The sequence below is a fragment of the Callorhinchus milii genome, unplaced genomic scaffold (genome assembly GCF_018977255.1).
Source record: "Callorhinchus milii isolate IMCB2004 unplaced genomic scaffold, IMCB_Cmil_1.0 Scaffold36, whole genome shotgun sequence".
In the NCBI taxonomy this organism is placed as follows: domain Eukaryota; kingdom Metazoa; phylum Chordata; class Chondrichthyes; order Chimaeriformes; family Callorhinchidae; genus Callorhinchus; species Callorhinchus milii.
Window position 1 is genome coordinate 761,114 of NW_024704777.1, and position 10,625 is coordinate 771,738.

Here is a 10,625-nt window from a genome sequence, read left to right on the forward strand (position 1 = left end):
TTGTGAGACGCAGAGAGAGAGGGACAGAGAGAGAGAGAGTGAGAGAGAGGGACAGAGAGAGAGAGAGTGAGAGAGGGACAGAGAGAGAGAGAGAGGGACAGAGAGAGTGTGAGAGAGGAACAGAGAGAGCGAGAGATGGACAGAGAGAGAGTGAGAGAGAGTGTGAGAGGGAGAGAGAGGGACACAGAGAGAGAGAGAGGGACAGAGAGTGAGAGTGTGAGACAGAGAGAGAGAGAGGCAGTGTGAGAGAGAAAGTGTGAGAGTGAGAGTGTGTGAGAGAGAGAGAGTGTGAGAGACAGACAGACAGAGAGAGAGAGGGAAAGAGAGAGGAAGAGTGTGAGAGTGAGTGTGAGAGAGAGAGAGAGGGAGAGTGAGAGAGAGTGAGAGAGAGAGAGAGAGAGAGAGAGAGGGAAGGGTTGGGTTCGAGGGCCGATTGCGAACTGTGTGATATAAACCACAATCTTTATTGTACAGCGACACAGACTATGAAGGTTCAGCCTCGTGGCCATCACCGCCAAACACAGGTCACGGCTGAGGGTTCCCTCCTCATCAATCCGTCACCCGACAGATCCTCAGAGGGTCACCGTTTTTGCCGCCGTCACTCCAACCGGGATCGAAGAGAGGATAAAGCTTCTCAGTGAAAGTGTCGGTGAAAGTGTGGAGATGAGACATGTTGTCGGCGTTGTAAAAGGTCACCTCTCCCCCCTCATAGTCCAGGAACACTCCCACCTTCCCGGGTCTGTCCCTCAGGGACAGGACAGTGGGGGGAGAGGTCAGAGCTTCATATTCATCCCCGTTTCTCAGCCACAAAACCCAGATTCCGTTCCCTGGTGACCATGTGATCCATCCTTTCCTGTTGACGGACTCTCGGGCCAATCCCACTGCCCACTCTGTCTTGTTGCCCACCTGCACCTCCCAGTAATGTCTCCCCGATGTGAAGCCCTCAGACCCCAGGACTATGGGATATTTACTAAACCTCTTGGGACCGTCCGGGAGCTGCTGCCGTGTGTCTCCGGTCCTCACGCTGGTCAGGTCCTCAGATAGGATGAGGTCGGGATGGGCGGTGTCGGGATCCAGAGTCAGAGAGACCGGAGCTGAGAGAGAGACACAACACAACGTGGAGTGAGGGGTCATCTGGAGCTCAGACGGTGTGTGAACACATCTACACCCGGAGACACCATCCGGCCCCGAGGGTCACCGTCTGTGTGAGGGTGTGTGTGAGGGTGTGTGTGTGGGTTTGTGTGAGTGGGAGGGTGTGGGGGTGTGTGAATGTATGAGGGTCTGTGTGAGGGTATGTGTGAGAGGGTGTGTCTGTGAGGGCATGAGTGTGAGGGTGTGTGTGAGGGTATGTGAGAGGTTATGTGTGTTAGGGTGTGTGTGAGGGTATGTATGAGGCTGTGTGTGTGAGGTTGTGTGTGTGAGGGGTATGTGAGGGTCTGCGTGATGGTTTGTTTGTGGGGTTGTGTGAGGGGCTATGAGACGGTTTGTGCGTGAGGGTGTGTGAGGAGTTTTATGAGGGTGTGTGTGAGGGTGTATGGGGGGGGGTGGGCGCGGTTTGTGTGTGTGAGATTGTGTGCGGAGGGTGGGGGCGGTGTGAGTGTGTGTGTGTGTGTGTGTGAGGGTATGTCTGAGGGTGTGTGTATGATGTTGTGTGTGAGGGGTATTTGAGGTTCTGTGTAATGATTTGTTTGAGGAGTTGTGTGAGGGGGTGTGAGAGGGTGTATGCATGAGGGGGATTGAGGAGGTGTATGAATGTGTGTGTCTGTGGGTGTGTGTGTGATTGTATGTGAGCGTGTGTGAGGCTGTCTGTGATGTGTCTGTGTGAGCGGCTCTGTGAGGGTTTGTGTGTGAGGATGTGGGTGAGTGTGTGTGTGAGGGGGTATGTGAGCGTTTGTGTGAGGGGGTGTGTGAGGGTATGCGTGAGGGGGGTGTTTGTGTATGTGTGTGATGGTCTGTGTGAGGGTGTGTGTGAGGGAGTGTGTGATTCTGTGTGTGAGGGTATGTGTGACAGTGAGTGTGGGGGTGGGTGTGTGAAGGTGTGTGTGAGGATGTGTGTGAGGTGTTATGTGAGGGTGGGTGGAAGGGTGTGTGAGAGGGAATGTGCGAGGGGGTATGTGAGGGTGTGTGTGAGGGTGTGTGTTAAGGTATGTGTGAGGGGGTGTTTGTGAGAATGTGTGTGATGGTCTGTGTGAGGGTTTGTGTGAGATGGTGTGTGAGTGTGTGTGTGAGGGGGTTTATGAGTGTGTGAGGGTCTGTGTGTGTGTGAGGGTGTGTGTGAGGGTGTGTGAGTGTGAGTGTGGGTGTGGGTCTGTGTGTGGGTGTGTATGAGGGGGTGTGTGAGGGAGTGTGTGATGGGGTGTGTGTGGATGTGTCTGAGGATGTGTGGTTGGGGGTGTGTGAGGGTGTGTATGAGGGTGTGTGAGGGTGTGTGTGTGGGTGGGTGTGAGGGGGTGTGTTTGGGTGTGTGTGAGGGTGTGTGTGTAGGTGTTTGTGAGGGTCTGTGTGTGGGTGTGTGTGAGGGGGTGTCTGTTGGTGTGTGTGTGGGTTTGTGTGTGGGGGTTTATGTGTGTGTGAGGGGATATGTGAGGGTGTGTGAGAGGGTGTGTGAGAGGGTGTATGCATGAGGGGGATTGAGGAGGTGTATGAATGTGTGTGTATGAGGGTGTGTGTGTGATTGTATGTGAGCGTGTGTGAGGCTGTCTGTGATGTGTCTGTGTGAGCGGCTCTGTGAGGGTTTGTGTGTGAGGATGTGGGTGAGTCTGTGTGTGAGGGGGTATTTGAGTGTGTGTGTGAGGGTATGCGTGAGGGGGGTGTTTGTGTATGTGTGTGATGGTCTGTGTGAGGGTGTGTGTGAGGGAGTGTGTGATTCTGTGTGTGAGGGTGTGCGTGACGGTGTGTGTGGGGGTGTGTGTGTGAAGGTGTGTGTGAGGTGTTATGTGAGGGTGGGTGGAAGGGTGTGTGAGAGGGAATGTGCGAGGTGGTATGTGAGGGTGTGTGTGAGGGTGTGTGTTAAGGTATGTGTGAGGGGGTTTTTGTGAGAATGTGTGTGATGGTCTGTGTGAGGGTTTGTGTGAGAGGGTGTGTGAGTGTGTGTGTGAGGGGGTTTATGAGTGTGTGAGGGTCTGTGTGTGTGTGAGGGTGTGTGTGAGGGTGTGTGAGTGTGAGTGTGGGTGTGGGTCGGTGTGTGGGTGTGTATGAGGATGTGTGTGTGGGGGTGTGTGAGGGTGTGTGTGAGGTTGTGTGTGAGGGTGTGTGTGTGGGTGTGTGTGAGGGGGTGTGTTTGGTTGTGTGTGAGGGTGTGTGTGGGGGTGTTTGTGAGGGTCTGTGTGTGGGTGTGTGTGAGGGGGTGTCTGTGGGTGTGTGTGTGGGTAAGTGTGTGGGGGTTTATGTGTGTGGGGAAGTGTGAGGGTGTGTGTGAGGGTGTGTGTGGGTGTGTGGGGGTGTGTTTGTGGGTGTGTGTGAGGGTGTGTATGAGGAGTTTTATGAGTGTGTGAGGGGGTGTGAGGAGCTGTGTGAAGGGGTGTGTGTGGGTGTGTGTGAGGGGTTGTGTATGGGTGTGTGAGTGTGTGTGTGAGGGGGTTTACGAGTGTGTGAGTGGGTGTGTGAGGGGGTGTGTGAGGGGGTGTGTGAGGGAGTGTGTGTGGGTGTGTGTGAGGGTGAGTGTGAAGGTCTGTGTGTGGTTGTGTGTGAGGTGGTGTGTGAGGGTGTGTGTGTGAGGTGGTGTGTGAGGGTGTGTGTGAGGATATGGGTGAGTGTGTGTGTGAGGGTGTGTGTGGGTTTGTGTGAGGGTGTGTGTGAGTGGGTGTGTGTGGGTGTGTGTGAGGGTCTGTGTGGGGGGGTGTGTGAGGTGGTGTGTGTGGTTGTGTGTGAGGGTCTGTGTGAGCGGGTGTGTGAGGGGGTGTGTGAGGGTGTGTGTGTGGTTGTGTGTGAGGGTCTGTGTGAGGGTATGTGTGAGGGTGTGTGTGTGGGGGTGTGAGGGTGTGTTTGAGAGTGTGCGTGAGGATGTGTGTGTTTGTGTGTGAGGGTTTGTGTGAGGGTGTGTGTGGGTGTGTGTGAGGGTATGTGTGAGGGTGTGTGTGAGGTGGTGTGTGAGGGTGTGTGTGGGAGGGTTTGTGTGAGGGTGCGTGTGGGTGTGTGTGAGGGTGTGTGTGAGGGTGTGTGTGAGGGGGTGTGTGAGGGTGTGTGTGGGAGGGTTTGTGTGAGGGTGTGTGTGGGTGTGTGTGAGTGTGAGGGTGTGTGTGAGGGTGTGTGAGGGAGTGTGTGAGGGCATGTGTGAGGGTGGTGTGTGTGGGGGTGTGTGTGGGTGTGTATGGGTGTGTGTGAGGCGGTGTGTGAGGGTGTGTGTGTGGGTGTGTGTGGGTGTGTGTGAGGCAGTGTGTGTGGGTGTGTGTGGGGTTGTGTGTGAGGGGGTGTGTGTAGGTGTGAGTGAGAGTGGGTGTGAGGTGGTGTGAGGGGGTGTGTGAGGGGGTGTGTGAGGGGGTGTGTGTGGGTGTGTGTGAGTGGATGTCTGTGAGAGGGTTTGTGAGGGATGAGGCCATTGACATTATGGCTCACCCCCGGTGACACATTCCCCCTCACTGAGGCCACGCCACCCGCTACCCCTCCCACCATGGCCCCCGCCCCAACCGTCATGGTGGTGGGGTGGCCCTCATCTCCAGGGCGTCACTGGCCCTGTCCCCCTCCTCCACCGCTCATTCCCCTCTTTCCATCACCTCACCCTCCGCCATCCCTCCCCTCTCTCTAACATCCTAATGTACTGCCCCACAAAACCCTCCCCCACCTTCATCTGTGACCCCTCCACCCTCCTCGCCTCCCTCTGCCTCGGCTCCGACCCCCTCATCCTCCTCGGCCACTTCAGCCTCGACTGCACCACCTCCTGCTCCACCTACTCAGACTTGTGCACTCGCCTCCTGTGTGAGCGGAGTGTGCGGGAGGTGTCTGTGGCCTGAGGTGTGTGTACGACGGGTAGGTTTGAGTGGTGTGTGTGTGAGGGTGTGTGTGTGTGAGGTGTGTGTGTCTGAGGGGTGTGTGTGTGTGTGTGTATGTGAGTGAGTGTGTGTGGGTTTGTGTGTGTGTGTATGAGAGGTGTGTGTGGGTGAGGGAGTGTGTGGGGGTATGTGTTGTCAATGGAAGGCTATTGACACGGCTTCAGGGTGAGAATGGGAGACGTGTACCTGGACTGACGCTGTCTATAATCTCTCTCCAGACGGTGTTGTTCAAAGGCCACTGGTACTTGGCCACCGGCAGCTGAGCCTCACACACTGACAGATCAAACCCCTCGTCACTGACCCTGAAACAAGACCCCATCACATTGTAGAGTGAAACTGCACCTTGTGAGCGTTTTGTGGGTTCAATTCTGGGATATTTGGTAAAGGTCATTCCATAACTTCTGTTGGCAGCAGATTCCTCCTAATGAAATCAAACACAGACAGATGTCAGCTCACACTGAGACACCAACAACAACAACAGATTACATGTGTACAGCGTCTCCCACATCCCAATTCAATCTCTGATCTCTTTGTCAATCAAAATTAGTTTGTCGGCTCCCGACTGTGTGTAACTGTGACTGAACTGCATTATAATGTCATCTCTTTACCTGCAGGAAGGTGGGAGCGTCTTTCCCCATCTGTGTCTGTAACTCGGAGAGTTCTTGCTCCACAGACTCTAACTTTCCCCGAATCTCTCGCAGAGTTGTCTCCATTCGCTTTAGAATCTCCTCCTCTCGCTGTCTGAGATCCCCCATCACTCGCTGCTCTCTGTCAGTCAGACTCTGGTACATTTTAGCAAACTCAGCCTTGACGTGAGTCTGCACACTCTTCACCTGTTCCTGAAAATGTCAAACATCCAACAATTACACACAGTAACCAGAGACCTGAGACATCCCACCGTGTACACACAGTAACCAGAGACCTGAGCATTCACACCGTGTACACACAGTAACCAGAGACCTGAGACATCACACCGTTACACACAGTAACCAGAGACCTGAGACATCACACCGTGTACACACAGTAAACAGAGACCTGAGACATCCCACCGTATACACACAGTAACCAGAGACCGTAGACATCCCACCGTGTACACACAGTAACCAGAGACACTGAGACATGACATCGTGTACACACAGTAACCAGAGACTCACTGACAGACATCAGCCCCGACACAACTTACCTTAACTTGTGAAATCTTTTCTCTCTGTTTGGCTTCAGTTTGTAGAGCAGTTTCCTTCCTCTGTGTGAGAGAAGCTATGGAGGACTTCACTTGATCCTGGAATAAACGCACAGAATAACAGGGTTTGAGGGGAAAACCTGACGTGGAAACGGAATGAATGCCTCCTGACAGCTGCCTGTCCGACATCGAGTCCTGGACGAGAGACAACTTTCTTCAGATCAACGTGCGAAAAACTGAGGCCCTCCTGATTGGCTCACGTCAGCGCCTCCGCACCTCAGGCGCTGACAACATCAGCATCCAAGGCTGCACTCTCCACCTCTCAAAGCCAGTCAGGAACCTCGGCGTTTTGTTCGACCCTGAGCTGTCCTTTCTCCCTCACATCCGCACTACAACTGGCACCGCCTTCCATCACCTTCGGAACATCGCCAGACTACGGCACTACCTCACCCCTCACGCTGCCGAAACCCTGGTTCACGCCTTTGTCACCTCAAGGCTGGACTATGGGAAATCTCTCCTCGCCGGCCTTCCCGCCACCTCCCTCCACACTGCAGGTCATTCAGAACTCTGCAGCTCGTGTACTGTCCCGCACCAGACACCGCGACCACACCACACCCACCCTCGCTCCCCTCCACTGGCTCCCCATCCCCCAGAGGATTGATTTCAAGATCCTCATCCTCACCTACAAGGCCATTCACGGCCTTGCTCCCTCCTACCTCTCCAACCTACTATCCCCCTATCTACCTGCCCGTACCCTCCGTTCCTCTGGCTCCGGTCTGCTCCACATCCGCCGCCCCAACCGCCCTACTATCGGTGGTCGGGCCTTCAGCCTCTCAGCCCCCAGGCTCTGGAACTCCATCACCCAGTGCCTTCGCCGCTTCCTCCCTTTCCTCCTTCAAGGCCGGTCTCAAAACCTTTCTCTTTGACCGAGCCTACAGCTCCCCTCTCGACTCTCTTCCTCCTCCTCGCTCCCTCCCTTCCCTCCCCTCACCCTGACCATTTCCCCCCTCCTCTCTCCCTCCCTTCCCTCCCCTCACCCTGACCATTTCCCCCTCCTCGCTCCCTCCCTTCCCTCCCCTAACCCTGACCATTTCCCCTCCTTGCTCCCTCCCTTCCCTCACCCTGACCATTTCCCCCCTCCTCGCTCCCTCCCTTCCCTCCCCTCACCATGACCATTTCCCCCCTGCTCGGGTCATGACCCAACTGTGCAGCGCCTTGGGACCTCCTCCTGACGTGAAAGGCGCTCTATAAATGGAATCTTGTTGTTGTTGTTGTAATCAATGGAACAAATTAACGCGATAGTCATAGTTTTGGGCATAGTGTGACTTTGAGGCATGTGCGAAAAAACTCTGCTCTCTGCTCTCTCCCTACATTACTACACGCTGCCTCCGCTCGACAGGCTCCAGCCGGCTCCCTGTCGCCCACAAGCTCCACTAAGATGTGAGATGGCTGAGATTATATCAGTCCCGTCGTGCACTGGTTGTAAAGCTCACCTTCGCAAGGAAAGCAAAATGACCCGGGTTCCACTCCCAGCCGGTCAATACCTAAGGCAAGGTTCCTTACCCCACTATACAACAACAACAACAAGATTCCATTTATAGAGCGCCTTTCACGTCAGGAGGACGTCCCAAGGCGCTGCACAGTTGGGTCATGACCCGAGCAGGGGGAAATGGTCAGGGTGAGGGAGGGAAGGGAGGGAGAGAGGAGGGGAAATGGTCAGGGTGAGGGGAGGGAAGGGAGGGAGCGAGGAGGAGGAAGAGAGTCGAGAGGGGAGCTGAAGGCACGGTCAAAGAGAAAGGTTTTGAGACCGGCCTTGAAGGAGGAAAGGGAGGAAGCAAGGCGAAGGCACTGGGGGATGGAGTTCCAGAGCCTCGGGGCTGAGAGGCTGAAGGCCCGACCACCGATAGTAGGGCGGTTGGGGCGGGGGACGTGGAGCAGACCGGAGCGCTGTATGCCGAGCGCTGAGTACGAACCCTGTTGTCAGTCGCTTGGCGGATCGCTTTATTTTGATAATTATCCATTAAAACAATCCATGATCGCTCAATGCACAACTGTTTGTGGGGACTTACTGCTGAGAGCAATTGGATGTTGTATTTCTTCCACAAAATATATGCTCAGCTCACGTCACTGTATATTCTGTGAAGCGCTTTCAGACGTCTTGAAGACGTTATCAAGCGCTGTATTAAATGGATATATTATTAAAGTTAATTGTATTATTATATGACGGTTGCATTTCAATAATGGTAGCTTCATTATAATCCTAAGTTTGATACATTGCTGTAGAGCATCAACAAGTCGTCTCAATACGCTTCACAGAATATACAGTAAAGTGTAGTGACTGTATGTCATCTGCGCCAAACAGGGCGATAAGCAAAAGTTTTTCAAACAATCTTTGAAAGCAAACGTAAGGAACCCAGCGACAGGCTCTTTTGAAACAAATCATAGACAGTTAAAAAAGTGATTGCATGATGAAAATCACAGAGCAAACGTCTTGCAACAATAAGTCGCCTATGAAAAGTGCTGTTAATTTACACTTCAATCTATTGTGTGAAGAGCTTTCCGACGAATTTGAGAAAGGACCAGGCACTATATCAAATGCAGTAATTATTCCTCTAATGTTGCAGCAGGTTTTATTCTGAATGTCTCTTCCTGTATCCCTTTGCTGCGCAAAACCACAACGGTGACATCAGCGCGAATGCTCACCCGCGTGTGTGCACCAACTGCTCCCAAGTGAGGAGGCGTGTGAGCACTCACACGGACACGCCAGTGGCTACGCATGAACATGTCGTTGGCCACACATTTAATTGCGGAGGTGCGCACATGTACACTCGGTGGCTACACATGTGTGTGCGAATGCCGATGAGGTTATGGGGGTGAGCTGTGCGTGTGCATGGGGAGACACCAGGGCTGGAGCTTCAGCCTGTCCCACTCCATGGACAACCTTCCCTGTTAGGTAGTTAGTTAGTTAGTCAGTCAGTCAGTCAGTTATCTAGTTAGCTATCAGGGCTTTGGCTGCTTATGATATGGTGAAGTGGAGTCCTGTAGCTCAGTGGTTGGAGCACTCGCTTTGCAAGCGAGAGACCTGAGTTCAATTCCAGGCAGAGGGCGAAACCTCGGGCAAGTTTCCTTACTCCACACAGAGCCTAATAATAATCCCTCTAAAAAAACAAAACAGTAATAAATTGGTCATTTTCAATCTACGACTGTTTGTGGAACATTGCTGTGCGCAATTGGCTGCCGCGTTCGCCCACAAATATACAGTCAATTCACTTTACAGTGTGTTCTGTGAAGCGCTTTGGGACGTCCTCCTGACGTGAAAAGCGCAATATCAAATGCAAGGATTATTATTATTATTATTATTATTATTATGCGGATGACGCCCAACTCAAACTTTCCTTCTCTATCCTCAACTCCACGACCACCGATGTCCTGACAGCTGTCTGTCCGACATCGAGTGCTGGACGACAGATAACTGTCTTCAGCTCAAGGTGCGCAAAACTGAGGCCCTCCTGATTGGCTCACCTCAGCGCCTCCGCACCTCAGGCGCTGACAGCATCAGCATCCAAGGCCGCACTCTCCAACTCTCAAAGCCATCAGGAACCTGTGGGTTCTGTTCGACCCTGAGCAGTCCTTTCTCCCTCATATCCGCGCCACAACTGGCACTGCCTTCCATCACCTCCGAAATATCGCCAGACTACGGCACTACCTCACCCCTCACGCGGCTGAAACTCTGGTCCACGCCTTTATCACCTCAATGCTGGACTATGGGAACTCTCTCCTCGCCGGACTTCCCGGCTCCTCCCTCCACAAGCTGCAGGTCATTCAGAACTCTGCAGCTCGTGTACTGTCCCGCACCAGGCTTCGGGACCACATCACTCCCACCCTCGCTCGCCTCCACTGGTTTCCCATCCCCCAGAGGATCGAATTCAGGATCCTCACCCTCACCTACTAGGCCATTCACGGCCTTGCACCCTCCTACCTCTCTGACCTACTATCCCCCTACCTACCTGCCCGTACCCTCTGTTCCTCTGGCTCCGGTCTGCTCCACATCCCCCGCCCCAACCGCCCTACCATCGGTGGCCGGGCCTTCAGCCTCTCAGCCACTAGGTTCTGGAACTCCAACCCTCAGTGCATTCACCTTGCCTCCTTCCTTTTCTCCTTCAAGGTAGGTCTCAAGACTTTTCTCTTCGAACGTGCCTTCAGCTCCCCTCTCGGCTCTCTTCCCCTTTATCGCTCCCTCACTTCCCTCACCTCACCCTAACCATTTCCCCCCAATGCTCGGGTCCCAACCCAACTGCCCAGCGCCTTTGGACGACCTCCCGACGTGAAGGGTGCTCTATAAATGAAATCTTGTTGTGGTTGTTGTTGTTGTCAGCCAAGATGCGGACACTGAGAGGAGAGTAGGCGGATTAGTGGGATATTGTCCCACTGCAGGAGACTGCAGGGGGCAGTGGTGT

At 53.8% G+C, this 10,625-nt stretch overlaps 1 protein-coding gene across 1 annotated transcript; it reads right to left on the reverse strand.

Moving 5' to 3' along the window:
- Positions 1 to 445: 445 nt before the first annotated feature.
- LOC121851397 (zinc-binding protein A33-like) lies at positions 446 to 9,946 on the reverse strand. The gene is made up of 7 exons (XM_042345235.1): positions 9,941 to 9,946; positions 9,110 to 9,114; positions 6,172 to 6,267; positions 5,597 to 5,827; positions 5,387 to 5,409; positions 5,175 to 5,290; positions 446 to 1,094 (listed from the first exon to the last, which is right to left on the reverse strand). The coding sequence occupies exons 4-7, from the start codon at positions 5,777 to 5,779 to the stop codon at positions 550 to 552; spliced, it is 867 nt and encodes a 288-aa protein (XP_042201169.1). The 5' UTR covers positions 5,780 to 5,827; positions 6,172 to 6,267; positions 9,110 to 9,114; positions 9,941 to 9,946; the 3' UTR covers positions 446 to 549.
- Between the last annotated feature and the right edge of the window lie 679 nt (positions 9,947 to 10,625).

Excerpts from the sequence above, each read along its gene's own strand:
- LOC121851397 (XM_042345235.1), bottom strand. The coding sequence starts at position 5,779 with ATGTACCAGAGTCTGACTGACAGAGAGCAGCGAGTGATGGGGGATCTC. Across the intron at positions 5,410-5,596 it reads ACGCTCCCACCTTCCTGCAG|GAGGAATCTGCTGCCAACAG; the intron begins GTAAAGAGATGA and ends TGATTTCATTAG. Across the intron at positions 1,095-5,174 it reads TATAGACAGCGTCAGTCCAG|CTCCGGTCTCTCTGACTCTG; the intron begins GTACACGTCTCC and ends TCTCTCTCTCAG.